The sequence below is a fragment of the Mya arenaria genome, chromosome 10 (genome assembly GCF_026914265.1).
Source record: "Mya arenaria isolate MELC-2E11 chromosome 10, ASM2691426v1".
Lineage (NCBI taxonomy): Eukaryota > Metazoa > Mollusca > Bivalvia > Myida > Myidae > Mya > Mya arenaria.
Window position 1 is genome coordinate 68480484 of NC_069131.1, and position 26680 is coordinate 68507163.

At 33.7% G+C, this 26680-nt stretch overlaps 1 protein-coding gene across 4 annotated transcripts in view; it reads right to left on the bottom strand.

Annotated features, from left to right (window-relative positions):
• Nucleotides 1–1027: 1027 nt before the first annotated feature.
• LOC128206737 (uncharacterized) overlaps nt 1028–26680 on the bottom strand; it is a 48714-nt gene continuing 23061 nt past the window's right edge. For 2 of the 4 annotated variants that reach the window (XM_052909400.1, XM_052909404.1), the window contains exons 2-3: nt 6001–6927; nt 1028–4708 (exon numbers count right to left, since the gene is read on the bottom strand). In XM_052909400.1, coding sequence (XP_052765360.1) covers nt 3849–4708; nt 6001–6927 — 1787 coding nt within the window. In that variant the 3' untranslated portion in view covers nt 1028–3848. Of the gene's footprint in view, nt 4709–6000; nt 6928–11238; nt 11358–26680 lie in introns of those variants that run through there. The other 2 variants (XM_052909403.1, XM_052909401.1) reach the window with 2 other exon arrangements.

A 26680-nucleotide genomic window follows, 5' to 3' on the forward strand; every position in this document is an offset into this window, starting at 1 on the left:
AACGTGCCTTCAAAGGAATTTACATTATAACGATCACCAACTGGCCCTAATATAACGAAATTACTTAAGTCAAATCTCAATCTCAACTCATTTTACCACATAAAATCATAATATGTTTCAAAATCTTGAATGTTTTTATACTTTTTGAAAACGTATTTTCTCATAGAATGTGTAATTGAAAGATTTTTACAATATTTCAAAAATATACTTGAGTAATTGTTAAAAGGCAATGAATTGTACTCAAGTTCAGTTTTGGCTGTAGAATATTTTTTCCATTGGTATCTAGAGCAAAGGGATCAATCAACATATTCAATGATAGAATGCGGTTTAAAAATGTGGAAATACATATATTGTTTTTCCAATCTTTTTGATGTTATATGGTCAAATGAGTTGAGATTGAGTTTGAGATTTGACTTAAGTATTTTCGTGATATTGGAGTCAGATCCACTTATGATAGAAAGAGAAACCTGTGTTCCACTCAGCATTAGAGATATTAAATATCTCAAATGGTATGTTCGCTTGTTAAAGTCTTAGATTAGTATGACTAGTATTTACTAATATCATGTATGTCCTCCCTTTGACATGTATATATATTGTTCAGAAAACACAATAAAAACATAACACAAACAAGAGAAGCACATAGTAAACTATAATATTTCTCTTTATCAAACAGAACAACATTTTGTTCGTTTTTTTTAACTAAATTTAATATAGTCGCTTAATAAATCGTTAATTTATTTAGTGCCAATAATACAATTAAAACTAAAGGGACAACCCCGTCATTCAAACATTCAAATATAACTCCCTTTATAGGCACAGGGTAAGGATATAAACGTCAATGTTGAAAGAACGACACAAATGCACAAGCACCAAACACAGACACGAATCAAAATAGCTTTACCAATAAATGATGGGATTTGCGCCTTGGAACGATCAGTGAAAACTCAAAATCTAAAAACGTGTCTTTTTACTTGAGAAACAAAACCAGACAAATCGATCAAGAATGCCTACTGCCGATTCTCACGTGAAGCATCATGCTGGTTGTTTGAAACGGAATAATACTTTTTTTGTCTAATTTATTACTATACATAGCATAGATATCAACATACGGTTCTAAATTCATAAACTATATTACAATTCTATGCATAGGATAAACATGTATGCAAAAGGATAATACTCACGCACACACACACATACCCAAACACTTGCACACCCAAGCACAGTACGATTTGATTAATAACAAATGCTATTATTATAGTAATTCCAAGATTTAGTGTACATAATTATTTTCAAACGAAAAATGTTAAAATCTAGCAATTAAAAACAACAACAGTTTTTCTACATATGTACAAAGCAAGAGAGACACAAGCATGTTCGAATTCTGTATTGAAAAATTGAAAAAGAAATATTTTGACATACATATGATAGAAACGTCAGTAATTCAGTAATTCAATTATTGTCATACAAATTCAGTTGAAAAAATATATTGCGGTAATCAAGTTCATTTTCAAATATACAAAATACATACATGCCAGACAGAATATTAATAATACTAGTACAAAGTACATCGTCTATACACAACATAGGATAAGTTTATTATTAACAATTATTTAATAACAGAAGGTGAGTAAAGGTTTATATTAAAAAAGGTAAATCAGCATTTATAAGCTACTTTCATTAAATTAGTCTATCATTCACGAGTTAAGTAATTCATTCAGTATAAATGTAACAAAACATATGTTAAAGGTACAACGATAATTTCATGGTAAATCTCTTAAAACAATTTAAATACACTTGCTTAACATTGGTCCTTTTGGGCCACTGAAAAGCATTTAGGAAAGTTCCCCTTAATACTGATTAAAACAGCCTAAGCCATTCTCATCACCGAAATTGTATCATGGGTAATGTTTCATTATAATTGCATCAAGTTAGTGTAATGAATTACAACAAAGTCTTCGAAAATGTTAAAACGTATCCTTTTTATGTTATAGTAACTTTTTGAAAAATAAGCTAGTTTAATTAAATTATGCTATCAATATGTTATTTCAAATATAAATGTGTCATTAGTCATTTTGGTCAAAAGACAGAAAAATATTCAATCAAATGCGAAACGTGACAAAATCAAAGTATTGTGCAGATTAAAACATAGACCAGAGGCTACACTATACTAAATGATGTTTTGGGACTTTTGCTTTTGAATTGGAAAGATCCGCAGGTAGATATGAACAGCATGGAAACAATCAAGACCATTAGCGCGTTTAATATCCCAGATAAGGACAGAGCATCTTCGAAATACCACTGTTGAGCGTTATTAATCAAATAAATCTGTATAATTAATATCTCTATTCAATTAACAAACAGCATTTCCAACAAAATATTAGTCAATAACAATAACTGACTTATTGCCCCGGACTCGGCAACAGTGTACCTTGTAAACGTAGGAACAAATAGGAGCATTTATGAAGAAATAGTGGGGAAAAATGATTGTTGAGATAAAAAAGAGATATTTTTTATTCTGTACACTAGTTGAAGACTATTTTTAAAAACAATAATATATTACCAAACGTTTTTAACTTCTTCAACCTATTTCATCAAACCTGTAGTAAAACTAAGGCTTAAAAAACAGTTAGAAGTTGCTGAAAAGTTTATAGCAATCAGGTTACTCAGGTCGGAAATGTTTCAATTGACTGGTATTTGCTGCTTAGGACAGACAGACAGACATAATTGTGTTCGTCGTAAACATATTAATAACACTTTGTTAACAAAAAATTCTTTGCATCAGAAAATACTAATGACCAGATAATCGGTGATCAAAATCAACGAATAAAGATAAAATAATCTCAAATTCAGCATTGTTTTCACCACAAAAGGAGGAAAATAAGAGACCAGTAGAAAGCCTGTTAACCCATTAAAGAAACGTATTATACTAGTACAATGGAAACTAATAGAAAACATAGATGTTTAACAAAGAACAAATGCTTAGTTCAAAAGCACAAGGCTCAAGGCCTTATTTGTGCTTGTTTCTGTAGTTTTTCATATAATACTTACATACATTGTTCGAGGAAAAACAGCACAATACAAAAGCAAACTGAAATATTTTCAATATATTGATGTCGGGGTTACCACCTCAGATACGTTTTCTGTAAACCGGTGCTCGACCTCAACCGTATTCCAACATTTAAGGAATGAATTACGTGAGTGATGTCATTACAGGGATATACACGTAGTTGGGCTAATTTAAGTGTGTGGAGTCCCCGATAATGACATCAATCACGCAATTTATTACTTATAATTACACCAATATCTCATTATTTCTTTTCAAAATTGTTAAATAATACCTAATTCTATTCAAGAAAACCTAACTAATTCTTTCTCACCTTTTCTGTAAATAGAACGACCCGACCGTTGCCGGAAAAAAAGTTTATCATAAGACGTCAAAGTTACACAATGAAAACATATATTTAACAAATCATTAATGAACATGCCAACATGCTGATTACAGTCTTTCGTGAACATAATACAATAAAAGGCTAAACAATTATCTAATTTATTTTAAAACGACGAAAGATTTCGCGGCCCGAACATATCCTAATATAAATGTTGCGTTCATCGGAAAATATTCGCAATTGCCGAAAGCCGTTAATCTAATTGATCGGAGTTGATTTGTTATTATATAACAAAAAGAGCAAAGCTAAACTAAAAAGTACGTTCTCTGTTTTATATTTCTTTAATATTCAAATTTCGAATATACTGTTCTCTTGTAATTTGAAATATCATCGAACAACGGCTAAACTATGCCTGTGCCATCGTTATGAACACATTTCAGCCCTTAACTTCACCAATGGCTTCTATTTGATTTTATATGTCAAGAGGTAAATCTCATTATTTTTATAGGAAAAAAACCCAACGTACAGTTTATTACTTTTTTGACAGAAATACGCACTTGATGGCATTCCTATGTTCTCAAGAATTGTAGACATGGTGCCAGTTAATGTATTCAGCACGACAATGTTGTTACTATCCTTTCCACAGACAAGCAGTTGAGAAGAATCAACGACTTCCAAGCCAAAAGGACATTTCAGCTTTGGGTTTTCAAAGGTTTTGAGTATTTCAAGACTCAGACTTAATTGTGTAACTGTAAATCGTCCAGCATCTGCTGCATATATGGAGGTAGAGTGTTCTGTTTCATGGACTTTGATATACTTCAAGCTGTTGAATAAATATCTTTCGGATGTTTTATTGCTTACTTCATGGATGACCTCACCATTCATTGACATGGCCTCAATTTTCTTCTGGTCACCGTAACATACGAACAATGTGTCTTCATAGCAATCCACACCGTAACAATCACCAGCCACACAGATGCTGTTAGCAAGAGAAAGCTTGGTGTCACCTATGCATATGAACTGCATATTCTTAGATGTCTGAAATGGCATTGTGCAGACCACCGTTTTGGGGGACACGAGACACGCACCCCACGGTTTGTTCGAAAGCGCCAAGCTCGAGAGCGATTTATTGCTCTTAGTGTCGAGCATCCTTAATGACTGGTTCTCATGATCAGTTATCAGCAACCGCTCATCGGGCAGGAGCGTAAGGCATGTCGTGCTATGAAATCCGATCCGAAATAATTTAATTTCTTCATAGACTTTTACTTGTTTTCCCCTTATGTCAAAGTACTTCAAAGTTTGAGCTTTCCTCATTTTTAACCCTGTAAAAAGTGAGAGTAAAAGTATGAAATCAATTAGCATTTGTAGGATAACATTGCATGGTACATATTGAAACCGTCAGTGGAAGTTTAAATCTAATAATAATTTCACCAAAGGTGGAAGGCATATTGAATTTAACACCAGAGACCTTAACGTGTATCATGCATGTCAAATGTCACATGGGCATTTGTCATTTACTGGCATTTTCCAAAAAAAATATCGATGGGTCACCTTCACTTTCCAAACCGTTATGTACCTTGGACAGAATATATTAGTTGATATCTTGAGTAATGTTATATTTAATGTATTGTTAACAATATATTAGTATGTCAAATATTTTCAAAACCAAGGTTAAATATTGAGAAATCACAGTTTTTCACCCTATAATCATAAAATAAAAATATCTTGAAAAAAAGACAGGTTATTGGCAATGTCTCGTCTTAAAGTAGGTCACAAGAAAAGAACACTCTTGCTTTAGCATTTTTATTGATTTATGATTACATGTTAAATGTACCACTCAATAATATTTCAAAACTGTTATACATTATTGCTGCAATAATCAGTCTCATTTTTACTGGGAGTCCTATTATTGTACCCTGTGTGTATGAGATGCTTTCGACATACCTCTGCCCCGTAAAGGTTAGAATTATAGACTCAATATAATCTAAGTCAAGTTTTATAAGCAGTATTCCGATTAAAGGAGCGCGATTTTGAGGTCAGTTACATAGAGAACTAAGACCGAAGATATTTTTAAAATACACACTTGTCCACCTTTTTATTTAATTTATTGATTTTAAAGCTGTCGCAACACAAAACCACTTGTTAATAAAAAGTTCCATGTTTCCCGGTATCGACGTATGCATGCCTGGTATTTTAATTGTATTTATTTGATATAGTCTGCAGTGGGATCATGGAGGGTTTCAATGCTCAAAAGCATTAATGCATTTAAGCTTAACTGGAAAGAAATACTTTGGTTAATGTGTTTATTAATCATAATTGTTTATGCGTGCTTGTTTCATGTAGGTTAATTGAAGGTTAAGTCTGAAATTCTGATATTTTACAATCAATAGTACCCATTAAAGCGTGTTTTTGCAATTAATGCATTTTGTACGAAATTGGTAAGTTTTGCCTTCAGGGACATAGAATTTCTTTTTAAATTTCGGATTGCGACTACATCTGTGTCGTTTAGTATTTTTGAGCGAGTAATTTACATTTATGAATCATATTATCACAATTTGTTATCTTTCTTTAAGCAGTATTAACACTTAAAAGGCAGATGGGAGAAGATACAAACCCGCATGCGTAGTCTTTTGCGTGTCTTCCTTCTCCACAATAGCACCAAGAACCCCAGTAGACTGAATGAGCTTGTTTATGGTTGGATTTCTCTCAAATGTATAGGAATCTAACGCTGGGCCTTTTTCGATATCATCTAGTGCTGTTTTACAGGTAGCTAACAATCCTTCAGACTGCTTCCCTTTGACAAAAAGCTGTACGATATCGTCATCATTATTCAACAAGTTGACAGTTTCACTCCCGAATTCTGACTTCTTAGCATAAACACGTGACATCCTGTCATTCAAAAACCTTTTCTGGCTTTCCTTTATCTGATTCAATTTTAGTTTAAGTTCATTCTCATGTTCGGTAATGTGATCAATTAGTTCATCTCGGACTAGTCTAATATTTTGAAGCTCGGAATGCGCTACATTGTCAGCCTCATTTAAACATTTGTCTATTTCAGCTTCACATTTTGTAAATTCCTCATTAACATCATGTTTTCTTATGTCTCTTAGTTCGTCACTTTCAATGTAGTCTTTTGCTATATCAGGAATAAAATCAAACTTGCAGCCTCGGTGATCAAAAGCAACACAATTACCGCAGTGTACTGTGTTGTGAGTTGGGCAGTAAAACTTAATTACTTCCATCGGGTGGTAAGGGCATGGTTCGGTGCATCGCATTTCGTATTCTGATTTGTAAGTTGTAGAGGGCATTTGTGCTTTATCAAGTATCGAATGTTTCTTAGTGATCCCGAATTTCTTGTGGTACTTAATACACGGAGAACATAAATGTTCCTTACAGTTCTTGCAAAACCCTTCGGCCGAAATCTTTGTGCCGTCTTGTGTGCATGGCAGGCAGTATATTGATCCATCGGCAGATGAATTCTCACTGCCTTCTTCTCCTTCACCTGCGGATTTAATAGTTCTACCTGAAACCTCAGCCATTCCTGAAAATCAAAACATACAACATTACTATGATATCTGTTTCCGAAGGATTTTTGATACATTTGATAAATCAAAACATACATAACCGCTTGATGTGTCCTTAAGAATGATTTCTTTATACATTTGGTAACTTCTTTTTTTGTCTTTTATAACTGTGACTTTGTCTGAACAAGAGCGCCACGTATCCAACGCCAGTAATCGTGTTTTTTTTAGTAGAATTAGGGGCTTAGCTTTACGAAAATAAGACAAGAAACGCCGCAATGCGACGAAATCAGGTTTTTAATGCTTGACAGAAGAACTTCAGCCTGTGTCTGTTTTTCTATTTTTAGTAACAGTGACCTTGACTCTAGGGACCCCAAATGCAATCCATTGAAAGGTAGTCATAAACTCTTCCTTTATGCCAAGTTGTGTCAGGATATGTCAACCCTAACTTAAGTTATTCAGTTTCAACCATTTTTCTATTTTTAGGTTCAGTGACCTTGACCTTGAATCTAGGGACCCCAAACGCAATCCCATGAAAGGTATCCATAAACGCTTCCTTTATACCTGGTTTGGTCAAGATATGTAGACCCTGTCTAAAAGTATTCAGTTTCAACTGTTTTTTTATTTTTAGTAACAATGACCTTGACCTTGAATCTAGGGACCCCAAAACGCCATCCCATGAAAGTTTCAATAAACCAATAAACTCTTACTATAGACCAAGTTTGGTCAAGATATGTCAACCCTAACAAAAGATATTCAGTTTGAACCATTTTTTCTATTTTTAGTAACAGTGACCTTGAATCTAGGGACCCCAAACGCAATCCCATGAATGGTATCCATAAACTCTTCCTGTACACCAAGTTTAGTCAAGATATGTCATCCCAAACTAAAGTTATTTAGTTTCAACCGTTTTTCTATTTTAATCAACAGTGACCTTGACCTTGAACCTAGGGAACCCAATCGCAATCCCATGAAAGGTACCTATAAACTCTTTCTATAGACCAAGTTTGGTCAAGATATGTCAACCCTTACTAAAGTTTTTCAGTTTCAACTGTTTTTCTATCTTAGTAACAGTGACCTTGACCTTGACCCTAGGGACCCCAAACGCAATCCCATGAAATGTCTCCATTAACTCTTCCTATAGACCAAATTTAGTCAAGATATGTCATCCCTAACTAAATTTATTCAGTTTCAACCGTTTTTCTATTTTAGTAACAGTGACCTTGATCTTAACCCTAGGGACCCCAAACGCAATCCCATGAAAGGTACCCATAAACTCTTTCTATAGACCAAATTTGGTCAAGATATGTCAACCCTTACTAAAGTCATTCAGTTTCATAGGTGAGTTTGTCGCCGCCCGGCCGACCGCCCGCCCGCCCGAACAACAATGTTCGCCATTCTAATAACCAGGTTTCACTATCTGAAAACCTGGTTAAAAAAGGGTTATGGAATTCAATGTATATAGGCACTTTGACATTAGCAACATGTGTACAAATTTTGATGTGAATAACTTGAAAGTTTAAGTTATGTTCAAAGTAATGTTTTCAAGTGGCTTGTTTAAACCTATGACGGAATACAACTTGACAATATTCAAAGCGGGAGTTAGAGCAATATTTAGAGCCAGAGCATTACAGTAAGTATTATTATCGTCGTTGGCAACATGTGCACAAAGGTCAGTGTTTGTACGTCAACAACGACGACAAGCCTATCACAATTAATGTTTTCAAAATAGATGAGCCCAAACAAAAATGCAAACACATTACAAACGCTAAATGTCAAGACAAAATATCACAGGTCTTTGGCAATGCAATCATTAAAAAATATACAAGTGATCATGAATTGCTAATAATTTATGGCTCATATAACTTTTCCAAATGACTCAATATGAAACAAATTACAAACAAATAATATACATATACTGAGATCATACTGACAATAAGTTGTACTTAAGTTCTTAACTTACTAATAGACATAGCTTTATATTTTGTAAAAATCGTAAGAAACATTATTTTTAATATTTCCATGCCAAATACATTGATAAAATATGTGTTAAAAAGAATCGTTCTAGGTTTGTAAAATGCATTTTTTAAAGATTTCTTATTAAGGAATTAAGTGTGGCAAATCAGTGTATAAACTTAAACACTGACGGCTAAAATCGTTCAACAAATAGTGATGTATGCTCAAATATTGTCTTTGGCCTTCACAATTTTAAATGCGTTACTTACGCGATTAAAAAAATCTATAGCGTGATTGGTTGATTGAAATTATCACGTGATGATACCCATGTTTTCGATAACGGTTTAGATATCCGCCAGCTTAGTGTTAGTCCCCTTGAGAGAGTGGATATGGTATCGGTTTTCTATTTTTCGTCATACTATTTTTTTATTTGTAATATAAGTGCTTTCAGGTGCATAACCGGGAGAATTTATTTTGGTGCATAACATTAGCGTGTGTTTTGACCTTGACCTTTGGACCTAATGATCCCAACACTGGTTACACCTCCTCATCACGTTCGAGGACCGTTGGTGGTATTGTCAAGGACAAACTGTTCGCGTTTAAAGTTTTTATGACCGTGACTTTTGGACCAAATCAGCCCAACATATAAAGGCGTCATCTACAGGTCACACCCAATATCCTGAGTACTATAGGTCTTTGCATTGTCTAGTTATCACTCGGATACTTTTTGCATTCAATGCCACTGGTACTGACGTTTGACCTTATGACCTAAAATGAATAGGGATAATCTAATTGTCACACCACCAACCTTCATGTCAAGTTTGAGGGTCACGTGTGCAAATATTGTTGTCACTCGGTAAACAAATTCTCATTCAAGGTCACAGTGACCTTGGCATTTGAACTGCTGACCTCAAATTCAATAGGGATCATCTACTGGTCACGCCCAACCTTCATGTCCAGTTTGAGGGCCAGGGGAGCAGGCTTGTCAAGTAAGCACTCAAGACAAGCTTTTCGCATTCAATGACACTGTGACATTTACCTTTGACTTGATTATCTCAAAGTCAATAGGGGTCATCTAGTGGTCATACACACAAGTCAGGTTTTGAGGGTCATGTCTGCAAGCATTGTCAGTTTATAATTCGAACAAGCTTTTCGCACTTTAGTTCACTGTAACATGATGACTGTACAATCAATAGGGCTATATACAGGTCAAGCCCAGTTCAAATGTCAAGTTTGAGGACCAAAGTTCTAAGCATTGGCAACTTATCACTCGAACAAGCTTTTCACGTTCAAGGTCACTGTGACTATGACCTTTAACCCGATGACCTGATAATCAATAGGAGTCATCTTATGGTGACGCCTAACCTCCAAGTCAAGTTTCAGGACCATAGGTCGAGGCATTGTCAAGTTATCACCGATACCAGCTTTGGTCTACCGACCTACCAGCCGTACGAACTACCCACATGTGCAAAGCAATAAACTCCCTCTCTTCGAATCGGGGCATTATAAATGCATAACTTACTGTTGTCTTTTTGCATTAAATACACAGTTGAATAATAAGTTTTTGTATGAATTCAAATTAAGCAATTGTACAGCAAGCATACCCTTAGTGTTGACATTAATGAAAGTAAAGACCTAAATATAGGAAGATCCTCTACTGGATTGTTTTTTAGATTATATATCAGAATGTTGATGGAAAAATTATTTCCCATGTGATTGTTAACAAAGAAGGAATCCATAAACTAAAAATGAAAACACGCTTTAATAATTATTAGGCAGCCATTATAATGTTTTAAATAACAAATGCTGAAGCATTTTAACACAATACATTTGTTTCCACATGGTATACTCTAACTCAAAACGATGTGTTCTAATTGCAATGTTAACAGATATTTGTAAAAAGTTGTTCTTCTAAAGCCATAGGGAAATGATCAAGTTATCATTCAGCAATGTTTCCACTCTTTCACAAATATGCATGAAATAAGAGTAAATACTTTTTGATTCACTTTATGTTGAGGTCGTTGATATCAATCTCTAAACATTTATTTTCATTGAAAAGCGTTTTTACTTTAATACAGGTAAAACCAACTTACATCTATTTGTATCAGTATAGCGTAACCTAATTGAAGATTAACCAATAATGTATTCTATATTCTTTACACAAATCTTTCCACGGTTTACCATACAAAATAACTGAACTTTTATTTTCTATAAAAACACATTTTATTTACAATATTGTGAAACGAGAAGTGATAGGATGAATTTATTTTTCATTTTGACTTCAAATGAAACGGATTAACTTCCGGGTACGCCATGAATATTTTAAATATGATACTTTGTGTCATACATATATATTATTTTATATAAATTATTACCGTGATAAAAACAACATACGTATAAAGATGAAGGAAGGCAGTACTCTTTTTTATATCCGCCGTAATCGTTGCAAATAACATTTACTCAAAACATTTACTGCGACATATTTAGGTCAGGCTATGGAAATTATAAACAAAGGGAGACAACTTAAAAATCATACGATGGAGATTAAGGCTGTCCACAACTGTTTGTGCATTGATTGGTTGATTCGTTTATTTCCCCCATAAAGAATGAAGAGCATAAGCGACGATGGAATTATCGTGCTGACAATAACATTAATAATAACATGTTATTCTCAATAAATAATCGGCACTTTTAGAATAGAATTGCCAATTAATGTATAAGATTAAGTAATTATAAATCAATAAAATAAGCTTTGCCCTGGGACTTTATTTCGAAATTCAAAATCGAATTCGACTGAAAGCGACGGAAAACAACACACTTCAAGCTCTCTTGTGTATTTTGGTTTTAGATAGTTAAAATAATAACTTGATATACATTGTATAGCGGCACCTCTTTTGTCTGGCTATGGCCCGAGCTAGCTTTTATAACAACAAATGCAAAACGAGTTGCCGTGGGTCCGCTCCCCACCAAGAAATAGTCAATCATTCCTTTATTGTTGTATAGTTTAATGTGACAATGCATTTTCAGGGGCGGATCCAGGAATTGACGTTACAGGGGTTTTTAATTAGGGGCCGCGGTAACCTTTTTGACTTGCGCCCTGCCTCAGAGCCGATTATGATTTGGTTTAAAGTGGTTGCAGGAGGGTTTGTACAATAGTGCATTTTTGCCATATTTAATTTCTTTTTTACTCCTATATTGAAATAAAGAGTCAACTCTGACGATTTAAGGGGGAGGAGGCGTCGGGTCAATCTGGTACAAGTGTAACTGGTAGGTAATTATGCATAACAAATACGCGGTACGTTCTTATTGCGTAACAAATTGCATTTTGTTATAAATGATAACATGTCTCACAGCCCGCGTCTTAAACAGTTCTATTAAAGCACGCTTATTCTGATTCTGATGCATTAAATTTCCTAGCCCAACATACAAGGTGTTTAAACATAGACCAATCGTATAGGCCGTATAGTGCCCATGTAGGTGCACTTACCGTCGAAAAAAAAATATGCAAAAAAATCAATGAAAAATAGTTAGAATAGGTACAAGAATGGTGCACTTTTACTAAAAACACAGTTTCAAGTCACGCAATTTTCTATTTTCAGTTTGTAAATAAGCAATCGTTCAGCTTATACATTCAATAACTTTTTTGTTTAAGCCTCTAGATACGTTGGTTAAAAAACTGATAGAAGCTTACACGTGTGGCCTCCGCCATTTCATTCCGCATCACACATTTCCCTTACTTATATTCGGAAAACACAAAACAGGTTCGACTCCCTGTTTTTCACTGTGTTCTAAAAACAAGTGTTCGGACTTTCTTCTTCAAATAAGCAATTTGAATTATCGCCATTGGAAACTTTAACAATTGTGAAATTTAGATTTGAGGCGATTCGTTGAATTCGATAAGGTTTTTTTAATGCCAAAAATCAATATTAAATAAAGCAAATTGTTTTTATAAAACTTTAAAAAACAAAAGAAGGCCGAAAACAATAAGAATTGTCATCTATTCAATTCGTTTAAAGGGATTCGCTCCGTCGGGGAGAAGCTTTGGATACTTTATCTTACTTTAATGTCCATGATCTCACTATACAGACTGAAAAACAAAAACCTTTAATCCTTAAACTGGTTCGGCCTAATAAGCGAGATCAGGATTTATATATTTCTGCAAATTTTGATAATCAATCTTTCTTTCAAAAACAACTTTTATGTCCGAAAGACTTCGTTTTCTGAAATGAAGAAAATCATGGTCAAAAATACATTTACTGTTTAGGGGCACAGGGCAAAGGACCCAAACAACAAAACTTAAGACACAAACATACTAACACCACATGCACAAAAACGAAAACCAAAACCAAACTTACACCACATACACAAATACAAACACCATAAACAACCATTTAAGGAATGTGTGTGGAGTACTTTGACCAACCCAATTGCGTTCATATCCCCGATAATGACATCAACCCCGCAATTCATTCCTTATATTTACACCAATAGTTCATTATTTCATTCAAGAATTGTTAAAAAAATACTTTATTTCATTTAAGAAAACCTTTCAGTAATCCGTTCTTACCCATTTTGTAAATAGAACGACCCGACTATCACCGGAAACATGTTTTTCAAATGAAGTCACAATAACGCGGGAAAAGATCAACCACTTGAAATCACTTTAAAACGTAAAATTGAAATACTTCTGGTACCAATATATTTAAAATATAATAAACTAACACTTTTAAAAATGTTGATCTATATTTTACGGGACCTGCAGACACAATACAACCAACAACAAGATCAATAGCTTTCATGTATATTTGTTATGCAATGAATTACGATCCGAACATATCCGAAGATGTTGCGTTCATCGATTGATGAACGCAATTGCCGAAATGACGTTCATTTAAGGAATGGAAGTTGAGGTGTAAATATACCCACATCAAGATTGCTTTACCGTAATATGATGGTATTACCGCATAGGAACTGTCGGTGAAAAAAGAGTTAACTGGAACTCGAGTCTACTGGGGGCTTAAACTAGTTAGATTGGCATGCATCTGACACTTTCATCAGCCCATCATTTGTCAATGATTATTTAATTTGAATATATAAGCCTCATCAGAGAACGCATCGACTTGAAAACAATGAAAAATAACGCAAAAATTACATATACACTGATAAATCAGTATCAAGTACACAACGATCGGATACCAACATCACGTCAACGAAGGAATCAAGCCGAAAAAAGTCAAGAATTAATACATTCGAAAATTATTAATACATGCAACACAATATATGGTGTTATAACCTTTTTATACAACTTACATTATCTTGTTTTATGATTACAAAATTGCAATGATCCGACTATATTGGGCCAGCTACCGTTTTTGGAAAGCTACTGAACAATAAAAAAGCCAGCACATTTACATCAAGTTAATTAAATGAATTACAAGAACGTCTTTGTTAAACGTCATTTAATTTTATATAACTACATTTCGCTTTCAAAGTGGCTGTCTGAAGCAGTAGTTTTGACCAGTAGAGAGTAATTAACCATACAATAGTTTAAACTCAATCGGACAGAATACAACAATTAACTTGTTTGTAAACATAACAAAGAAATATAAAAAAAAAAACGCTACAATGTACAGCATAGCTCATTTGATTTAAGCAGTATTTATTTAGATAAATAGTACAACATTAAGCATAATCAAACTCGTGCAAGTGAAAGCGCAAAGTTAAAGTACATGGAGAACGCATAATGATGGTCAATAAGTATTGACAAAATCGAGAAGAAAGCTGAAAGCTAATACAATGTCTCGTTTTTGTCGTTTTAGCAGGCTGCCTTAAAAATGTTAAAAAAAACCTGTTGGTGTAAACTACATGTATTGAAGTGTTTAATAGGTATACTATTGGATAGTGTAAACTATGAATCGTATTGTAAATTGAAGTTCCTCTCAGCCTCATTCATTTTAACATTTGTCTATTCCAGCTACACAGTTTGTGATTTCCTCACCAACACAATGCTTTCTCATAGCTCTAAACTCTTCATTCTCTACGTAGTCTCTTGTTAAAAGGAACAAAATCAAACTTGCTGCCGTAGTGATTAAACGCAACACAATTACCACAATGAGCTGTATTTTGAGTGTGGCAGCAAAATTATATAGTTTCCATTGGGTGGTGAGGGCAAAGTTCGCTGCGTCGGATTTCCTCATTTCGTTTTCTGATTTTAAAGTTATAGATTGTATGCCTACATTATCAAAAACCGCATGATCCTATATTTTGTACTACTTAATACACGGAGAACATAAATGTCCTGTACAGTTCTTGCAAAACCATTTGGCCACAATCTTTGCGGTATTGTTTGCATGGTAGACAGTATATTGATCCATCAGCAGATGCAGTCTTATTGTCGTTTCCCCCTTTATTTTGAACAGTTCTATCTGAAACCTCAGCCATTCCATTAAAATATGAAAATCCAAATACTGGTTAAACCATATCAAAGTAACATCAGTCTTAGCTGCAAGTGTCATACCCCACTACGTCTCTAAATCAGGTTATACCACCAAATTTCGAGGCCAAGTAACCACACGTTGTACGACTATCTGCCCTTTTAAACGACACACAACGACACCCTAAACATACAGGCCGAAATCAAAACAACTTTAATTTACTACAGATATTGCCGTGTACATGCATATTTTATTTTCAATATGAACGGTTCTCACAACTTTCTTCTCACAAACATCAAAACATTCACTTTGTTACAATATACTTTTTAATAATTCATTTAGGCACTAAATGTGGTAATAATATTTATAAAATGTAAGCGGTTTTAAATCTCAATTCTGTTGTTGACTCAATACATGGTGATTTTGACAGGTTGATAAGAAGACGCACTCTTTTCGCAAATGAAAATCTATCATCCACACATGCAACTCAGTGAACATTTACTTATTAGACTGTGCTGATGCGTGTACGTCGTTTAACAAAGTAGTTTGAACATGTTTTCATCAGGTGAAATGACCAATCATGTACAACAGTAAATAAAAATATTTATATGAAAAACTACAGAAACAAGCTCAGTAGCCAAAAGTTTTAACATAAACCCCGTTTAATGGCACAGGGTAAATGCCAAAAGACATAAAACACAAAAACAGAAATCACAAACAAGAAACATGGAACAACAGCACACAACTCCACAAACAACACAGTGCATACATACTATTAAAACCTAGGTGTGTTTATGAAGACTATTGAAGGGGCAAGTCATCAAAGACGCGGCATAATATGTTGTAGTCTTTTCGCGGGTTAGAATCGTGCTGCTGAACCGAAGCAAAAATTTGGCGACTTTTAGGAATCTGTGCTAGAACAAGAGCGCAACGGTATCACATCGTTAAGAACAGTAGAAAACTGTCAGGACATCGTCCGGCGAAAGAAACTCCGACCTGAGACGGTATAAAGATTTGAAATGTATTCCGTTGCGCTTCCAGATCAACAGGACAACAACGGCCGTACAGCAGCAGTACTCCGGTATGGCATCATTTATGTCGGTAGTGCACAAGAAGCGCTCGTCATGGATCCGCGGATCTCCGATGGCCTCAATTTGTATGTACTTGCACAGATGTGATACCATCTTCCTGCCGATATACTTACAACGTTCTACCGTTTTAAGTAATGTGATACCGTACTTCTACCGTACTTACACCGTACATCGGAAGTACAACGGCATCAACCTTTTATAGCTTCGATGAGCGGTAGCACATCGGTAGAACAACGACGGCGCTACGGTTCAACATCGGCGACAGAAAAGGGTATTTCGGTAGCACATCGGCTCTTACGCATCTTACTATATTGCTATTGCTACAGTCAGTTGTGATTTTTCAAGCGCTTTCTCGACAGAACACCGCCGATTTCGCCGAAATATGTGCTCCGTTTAGCAAACATCGGAGATGTGTAACAGGCCCTTAGATCATTTATAAATTGATAGTATGTTTAGGTTCATGCAGTTTGCTTGTTTTAAAATTTTAAACTTTATTAAAAACGATATTTGACAGTCTTAGACATTTAATTATGAATGGCAGAATTTTGCCCAGGCTGATCCCCATGAGGTGGGAAGGGCGGGTTGTACCAAAAGTACAGGGTGCAACATCATTCCATAACTCTTTAACTATACATATTTGGGACGCCGAACTATGCTTAGCTATTACACCCATATACGAAGGGAATAATACTGTAATATATAAATAAAACATTGTTTTCTTGTTTTCTCATTTGTAGTATAGTAAGTTTCAACTAAGTATATCTACTTTGTGTAAAATCATTTTATCTCAATGTGTTCATGCCTCTCCTCGATGTTTATAAATATATATAAACCGCACGAAATACGTCAAACTAGATATTGGCCCCGTCGGTCATGTTTTAGAACAATCTGAAATACGAGTAGCTGAAATATCCGAATGTAGTACTCCGTAATACGTATATTAGTACGTTGCATCTTTATAATGATACTTCCACTATATTTCTGTACAGTCTTAATTATGGTCTACTAATTATATATGTTGATGTTTTTCTATTCCATCTACAATAGTATACGGTCGAGACACAATCTAAAGATGAAACAGACGCAGTTGAACAAAATAAACAACATCTGAGTAAAAACAGAGCAAACGCCGATATCCCGGGTAAATTGCCAAAGTGGGCTAAAGCGTGTTTATGTAATTGTTAAAGAAAATGTAGTCTGAATTTATTTTGTTCGTCTTGAAATATTATTCGAACATTTACACCGTAAATATGAAAATATATACACTTTTAACAGACCTGATGTTGATGAATTTTCTTTCGGGTAGGTAATGAAAACAGACCAATGACTCTACTTGAATCTAAAACCAGGAGCGTCAGACTACATTAATGCTGTGTATAATCACGTAAGCGACTTTCCTTAGTTGGGCCATAACATTATTTTAAATTCATCACACGTGTCGTTAAAAACCTGTTCTTTGCCATCATGTACTTCGTTATCAATGAAAGTTGTATCTGTAGCTTTTAATATGGTTCCCGCAGTATTTCGGATTGTGTTTGTTCACTTTTGACATAGCTACCTGGTGGCACAAACACCACTTCCGGAGACGGTTATCGACTTTTTGATACTAGCTGTCCAAGAGAGGTGTTCGTGTATCATCAGCTTCAAAGCTGACATGGACAAACAAAAGGTAGGATACAATTTTATTGGAAGGATCGTATTAACGTCATAAACGATAGATTAATAGTAGGGATGCAAACGAATATTTGAATATGCGAATATTCGATCAAATGTTTGGTATTCGAATGTCAAAATCGGTATTTGAATATTCAATGTTTTGCTGTTGAATAAATAGAATAATACATATTTTGCGTATAACTCTGTTGTTGTGTTTAAAGTTCCTTTGACTTATTTTTACAGCATTGACCCATAACGCCCGAGGGATGAATGTGATGACAATACACTTAACACGTCACATATCTTTTAGGGACTTAACGTCTAGAACAATTAAAAGTTCCTGTAATTTTACAATAACTGGCTATGAGACAAGTGACATCAACAGTTTCAATATTTTTTTGTAAATTTAAATGCCTTTGCCAATTAAGGATTTAAGGAATTGGCCTTCTCACCAATTAGTTGTCTTGGCAACTTAAGCTGTGTACTTTTGCTGAAATCGCCATGATGATATGAATGACATGTGCTACAATATTGTAGTATAGATGTATGTGCTTTGAACTGTTTTCCATGTTTTCGATATAATGTTCTTGCTTTGAAATGAAACTGTGTATTACAGCGGTTTGCGATATATTATCTCTGTTGATGTACAATGAGACAAAATCAACATATGGTGCTATTAACTAGTTTCCGAATTGGTTTGGCTTATCTATAGTTATATTTAGTAGAGGTCGATCACAGAACGAGGCTTATAGACCTACGGAAAGACAAATTTGAAAGCAGCAAAATTGAAATTATTCGACTATGGGTCCGCCGAGAGTACTTGCTATGGCAAAGTAGGGTTAAAATACCCCGGTTATTACTTTAGATCGAAAGAATTACTGAATTTGAGAATATCAATTTTGCCATTCGTTTGCATCCCTAATTAATATACATTCACTGAGATAGCCAAGCAAGAAACTACTTTAATGAATTGTAACAAATGGTTATTTAATCAGATCTTGAACAGGCTTTAACAAAATATGTCGAGGCCACCAACCAAGTATCTCTCAATTGAATGCTGTATCTTGTTAAAATATTCGTATCAACATGTGGCTCCTAATAATTTACATACATTTTCATGCTATTTCAATTTGTTTGCGATCACCTTCTTAATAACACGTGGTGCAGAATATTGGGGTATACTACCCTGCAGCCAACCAAGAAGTTTTGTTAAAGGGAACATTCCAAGTCAGCTGCTCAAGAGAGGAAAATAAAACATTCTACGCAGAACGAACATTGACAATACAGCACAAAGGGGTAAGACGAAGTACTAATAATTGTTTTATCACTTCTCTTACTTCATCAATTCTTATTAAATGCACACTGATATACTAAAACAAAAGTATATGACAATTCCTTTCCACTTATCGTCCACACACTATATTTTTTATAGTACGTTCTTGTTGTTACATTGGCCAATGAACTTCAGAAAATTCGACGAAAAACGTAGTTTGTACAGTATTTGAACATGCAATACTTCGTTTGAATATTAGCTGAAAAAAAAATGTATAATATTGCATCGGCAATTGTTTGTGTATTGAATGTCAATAACACAAATTCTTAAAAGCTAACGAATGATTACCTTTTAGACGATCACTGATCGAACCAATTCACATCTTCAATTTACTGACTGGGATGAATTGGAGAACATTCCACGGTCAACTACAAACTTACTGTCATTTCTGAATGTGATAAAAATGTCATGAAACAGCAGGATGACGGTCCGATATTGGTCCATTGTTTGTAAGTAAACATATTTCAAGTTTTAGTTTCATCTTTTCAACTTGTCGCTACCATTCAACATGAAAATAATCAAAGGTCTTGGTTGCGAAAAATCTAAAAATGTACCCTAAAGATATAAACAATTGCTAGAAATCAGATTAAGATAATGTACTTATTTACAGGTTACACTAGGCTTAAAATGTACGTATTTATACGTCATAATAATCAGTTTCTCATGTCATGGCCATGACAAATGAGATATGTCATAAGTATTGCATAACCTCGTATTAAATAAGGTGAAAAGGAACTATTAATATTGTTTGCAATCAAAATTTCCTAAACACAGTGATGATGCGGGCAAGAACGTTTTTTGTGTAGTCTCGTTGCTTCTCCACAAAATGGCCGTGGAACATGAAGTCAGTGTTCTTAACGCTGTAAGGAAGGTCAAAACCACGCGGAGGATAGCAATTCTCAATCAGGTGAATAATTCATCATATCAATTACACCATATCGAACAAAATATACTACATAAATAATATATCGTATCACTATTTTCTATTTGTTCGAAAAATTCTACACTTTTAAAGTGTTGATGAAAATGATGCCCAGTTGATTAATTATTGTCTAATACGAAGATGGCATTGTTCAAATATGCTACAAATATATATGCACTAGATATTATTGCTAAATAATTGGAGACCTGTGTTTATTTGTGTTGCCAGCAACAACTTGTGTTCTGCCATGGTTGCGTTTCGGAGTATCTTCGTTCGTTCGACGTCTATGCCAACTTTAGGGATGACGCGGGACAACTTCAGAGTGCTGTCCTGTCGACTGTCGAGTGTTAAACGGGAGATATTTACGGATATAGACAATGTGAATCGTATTATTTATGTGTGTTTTGTGCATTGCACTGTGTATATACCTTTACAATATTATGCAATTATTTGAAAGTTGACAGATGTAAGCTAAACTGTATTTAATCCATTATTGTAAATGTATTGATGACATTGAAGTTATGAACAAAACATGTCCCGTAATCCAATTTATAAGTGTATTGCTAAAAAAGGTAAACAAGCACTAACTCTCACTTTGCATTCTTTATAATACACATCAAGCGTATTAAATGTGATTATATGTTAACTCTTTTACAATGCATGTATAGACATGTAACTATTGCTAATTTCTATTAAACATACATATACTAGTTTGCATTGTTGTATTATTTTATAAATTGTTTAAATGTCATTCATCCTTAATGATAGTATATGTTGCACGATGTTATTGTGGCCATCATGAGCAAATAGAAATAATCCATAACTCAATTAAAGAACAAATATGTTAATATTTTAGACGTTAGTTATTCAAGTTTTCATTGATAAGACACTCAACCTTAAGTGCTGTACATCATAACATGGAAGAAAGCAAAGTTAAGTGTTTGTTAACTTCAGTAGCCAAACAGAAACAGATGTTACCATGTTTAATGTTAGATATGAAAATATCAAGTTCAATATAATATGTCATTGTTGAAATACATCCATGAAACATTTAAAACAAACTTTTGACACCAATTTTGTCAGCGGAATTCATGTTGTCATTTTAATAGCTATTTGATCTATGATTTAATATCCCCTTTGCAAAACATCTTTAAAAAGCTATATTTTATGGACAGCCATATAATCATCTTATTCTGTTACCTTTCGTTATGCTTTTAATAAGTGCAGATTGCTCCTAATAACAATGTTCTATATGACAATCAAGATTGGTATGGAGTGGTAATATTCTATACAGTTTTAATGTTTTTTTACCCATTTCTTTTGCACGTACAAATACATGTATGTATTATATAAATATTTTGTATAAATTTCATTCTTTTTGACTAGCATGTACATAGCTTTGGTATTTGTTATCATCCTTGAATACTGTTTAGGGCTATTTCTGATGCTAATTATTTAAGTATAACGACTTTCAAACCGATCTGCAAAACCGAACGTTTTAGTTAATTGTGATCCTTTTTTTATACGTATTTTTTCTTACTGATTGTTATTCTTATTTGGACATGAACGGACATAGACAGAAAGAAGAAATACATTTTTTTGTAAAGAGAAATATACTGTACTATGACACATAATATATTTTGTATCATTTGCTCCTTCAAAACGAGTAAATTATAAAAAAACACACATCAATGAACACATTATACTTTAAGCAATTACTGTTTTACATAATATATGTGTGAACAATTTGTAAGATTTTATTTGTGCAATTTCAACAAGAATATCAGTATAAGACTGATCAGTAAAACATACATTAGGAAGGAAAGTGTGACTTTAGACATCCATTTTGAACATTTTAGAACGTTATAAATTATACCCGCCTTTCATTTTTTGTTGTTTACCATTGCTCAAAAAGTTATTATGTTGGTATTATTTGTAGTGCCTATCAAGTCTGGATATATCTATAGCGGATTATGTTGACAATACTTTTGTTTTGAAATAAGTTTTAGCATATGTCTTATGAGTTCCGTTTACCATTACCAAGATACTCATTTACAAATTGATTGTATATAAAAAATATTTTATAGCTATAAAACTGCAGTACAATATCTCCTTAACTGTTCCTCTTTTGTTATGTTTAATTGTTTGTCCACGTTTTATAAAGTCAGACAATGAATGAAAGTGCTTATCATTATTAATCAGAGAATTTATATTTGCGCACATTACCTATACTATGAGTTATTGTTCTCGTTTGTGTAATGTTTGGTCAACATAGGATATTTGTAGCTTAGTTTTTAGTTTTCCTTTATACGAATACAACTTTTAAATTACATGTTTTCTAAACGTCTTTTCTGATTCATAGTAATACAATTGAAACTCCAGGAACAATTCTGTATCTAACGCGTGAATATTACCGTGCTAGCCATCTACGTTAGCAGACCCTCAGCGTCACACGTATACCATGGGAGCATTCGCCCTTATCTAGTTCACACTTACAAATACTTAAACTTTATTTTGTTGACAGCTACATACTTATAAAAAATGACGATCGAGTCGAGGTAGAACCCAATAATGCTGTCCGTTTTTAACGGCCAATGGATGCTCTCCTGTTTTGCAATAGTCAAATAAAATATGTTTCTTTATTCGTCTTTCGGTTCAATGTTTTCGAAAAGGGCACACATGTTTAAACAGTGTTGGAAATCTATCATTCATTTGTCTCTCTTTAATGTTTTTTAATAGAAAATGGTCATTAAAAGCACGTTCCATACTTATACGTAAGAAATTTAGTTTGATATTCATAGGCATCAATCGCCCATGAAATTGCTTGTGCACACAACAGGTCTCCAGGGAAGTCATTTGTAGGAACATCAGATACTTTGTGTGAGGGAAATTGAACAAAATTATATTGAAAAAAAGTCATCAGACTCTGCAAACATTTAAAACAAAGATATTTTTAATATTTTTTTAATACATTATTTTGACAAGTAAAACATGTTTCAAACATAAAATCATGTTAACAATATTTAAATAAATGCAATTTTCCTTACTTTCACAACCGAACTGATTTCTTGTGGAAAAGCCTACAATTTAGCACGGCATTACACTTCTTAATTAGTTTAAAAAAATGAACATCAAATGAAAATATTTGTAATCTTCTCAAGTTTTGTGAATTAGATTTAGATCTAGCATTCTTTGTCGAAACACTTAATTTTCTATAAAGTATATATGTACTGTGTATGTGTGGAGTTTTGTGCTGTTCTACCTTGTTTCTTGTTTATAAGTGCTGATTTTTGTGATCTTTGTTTAAATGGGGTTTATGTTTCAACTGTCATCTACTGAGTTTGTGTCTGTAGTTTTAACATATCAATTTTTAACAGATTACATCTTAACAACGCATTAATTCATGTTTTAATGACTGGTTATTATTACTGATATAATTGATTGATAGATTTAATTTTTCATTTTATTTCTTCTGTCCTATCTAATATTCAATTACAAAACTAATGGATTTATTCTGATTTCCAGCGGTATTGACGTTCTCAAGATTTATCATAAATTATTCAGGCGTTTAGGAAATTGCGTTCGGTAATTGTGATTTCATGACGTCGATTCGGCTCAATTGTAAGGAAACCTGATAAAATGTGATGGAACCACGCTCGATTCCGCTTTACCACTCTCATCCTTTTTCATATGTTTGGGTAGTGATTTTAAGGGGTTAGGTTTGGTGCAGCTAGGACTTGAGTGAATCTCATTCCAAACTACTTCCATCATATATCTGACTTTAATATTTGCAATACGTATTGCCGAGTTTTAATAATAAGGGACTTAAGTAGACAATATTTGAAATACCTTATGGAAGTTGGATGCGTTTCGGTCATATTTATAGCAAGTGTTGAGTTTTTCAAACAATCAATGTCAATAACTATTAACGTTATATGGACACTGTACGGTCACGAGTCAAAACAAAATGCACAAAATGATTTCGTATTATGAATGTACCACATGAAATGTGTTTTTATCAAATATCAAAGTTAATTTCCAAACACGTCTTGTTCGTCGGTTTGGATTTGTTTTCTCCCACCTCAGATAAGTAGATCCAAAAACATAACCATGCTAGAAATTTTTATCTTGCCCACGGGCAAAGATAAAACGCCCGTATGGAATTCCTTTTATAATGGTCACCACATTGTAATTACCTCCCTTGTTAAAGACTGTAGCATCATAGAAACCTTGTCTTGGTAAAGTATTGAGAAAGCTTATCAATTATTTCTCGCTTCAAATGTCACCATAAAAAGTTTTTTACGTACCATTCAAGAAATAATGCTTCACTCTGCTTAGAATTCTTTAAAGACCGATTTCACTATTAACATAATCTGAATCACTGCGCGCATATCCATGACAACCACGAATTTTCACGAATTATCACATATCCATACGCATTTATTTTCAATACGCACAAAAGCGTTCCAGCAAAAACAATACATTTTTACTTAATTTTAACTGACGTGGGAGTAAAAGCATCTACCATAGCCGCGGTAAACCTCATTTCCACAAAACACCCTATGCTCGTGTCGGGATGAACCTTTCTCCCACCTCAGATAAGTAGATCCATTAATTTAACCATGCTAGAAATTCTTATCTTGTCCACGGGCGAAGATGAAATGCCCGTATGCAACTTCTTTTATTGGTCACCACATTGTAATTACCTCCCTTGTTGAAGACTGTCGTTAGCAGCGCATTATGGAAACCTTGCCTTGTGGCAATATTTAGAACGCTAGTTAATTATTTCTCGCTTCAAATGTCACCAGAAAACAGTTTTCACGAATCTTTAAAGAAATAATGTTTCACTCTTCTTAGAACTATTTAAAGACCGATCAGACCATTTACATACTCTGAATCACTGCGCGAATATCCATGACAACCATGTGCTATCGCATATCCGTACGCAATTATTTTCACTAAGAACAAAAGAGTTCCAGCAAAAAATACATTTTTACTTAATTTTGTTTAACTGAGGTGGGAGAAAAAAGCATCTACCATAGCCGCTCGTGTAAGATAGGTTTATCCCGACCCTCGCGCAGGGTGTTTTCCGCAAAACACCCTACGCTCGGGTCGGGATGAACCTTCTTACACTCTCGGCCATGGAAGATACTTATAATCTAAAATGGCAGATTACAGTTGTCTTTTTAGCAAATTCCAAAATGGGTCTTAATTTAAGTGCGAAGTACATTTCGTACTTTATGTAAGTTATATGTTTTTTTGCGATATTTGTTAGTGTTTGACGTTCGGAAGAAGCTTTTAGGGTAATTAGACACTCAGTTATCATTCTTCTGTTTAAATATTGCAGACATGTTTATAAATAATGCTTATTTTGAGTTTGATTGATTTGTTTTAATGGCAATATATGTTTGAAGGATTGTAATTTGGTATAAGATTAAAAAGTTGCTAATTTAGCTTTGTAGATATGAGATTCGAGTTCAACACACGGCATATCTAGTTTTGGAGGGGTAATATGTTTTAATATAAGACTCCTATTCGTGTTCAGACATATTCTCTGAAGGAGAACTATGCTATAAGTTATTTTCTTTTTTTTAAAACTTAATCAACGATGCTAAAACCACATTTATAACGCATTGCATTTGCTTCAAGTGACACTCTTATTCAAAATCAATATATGTATAACAAACATACTTTTTGACTGATACACCTTAAACTATTTACGAAAAAATGTGTTTATGGAAAGTATGAATTACTGATAAAATCGTTGTAACCGTGTATTTAATAGCTGAAATCGCAATTATTATTTTAAATAGTTGGCGAAATCCAAATATTTATTCTGATATACTTTAGTCGCCATAGGTAGGTAAACCGTGTTTTATGCACATTTCCTTCAAATTAAAATAGATACCCTTCATGTAACAATTGTTTTCGATATTTATTCATCCTTTTTGGAACAATTAATATTTATGCAAAAAGCTACAAAAGTATTTATTTCGGAAAATTATATGTGGGAGCTCGAGTGCATCTTTAAAAGCACTATATATTTGTAAATAATTGATGAATGTAAGCATTATCTTCTCACATTATATATATCATAAACGACCTAGCAATTGATACAACAAATCAAATTGAAAGGAAAGCAATAATTCATTTACATGTTTCAATTATCAAGAACGGGTGAAAATATGAAAATAGTTATTTTTTGCCGTTTTTGGCAGCAAATGAAACTATTTAAAATGTAAAACCACACCTTCCAAATATGTCTAATATGTTAATGTAGATTTGTATTATATCATGATAACAAAAACATTATGATTGCATTTTAAGATAGCACTAAAAACTGAAAAGTTTTGTCTATAATGCCTAAGATCTACCAGTCTT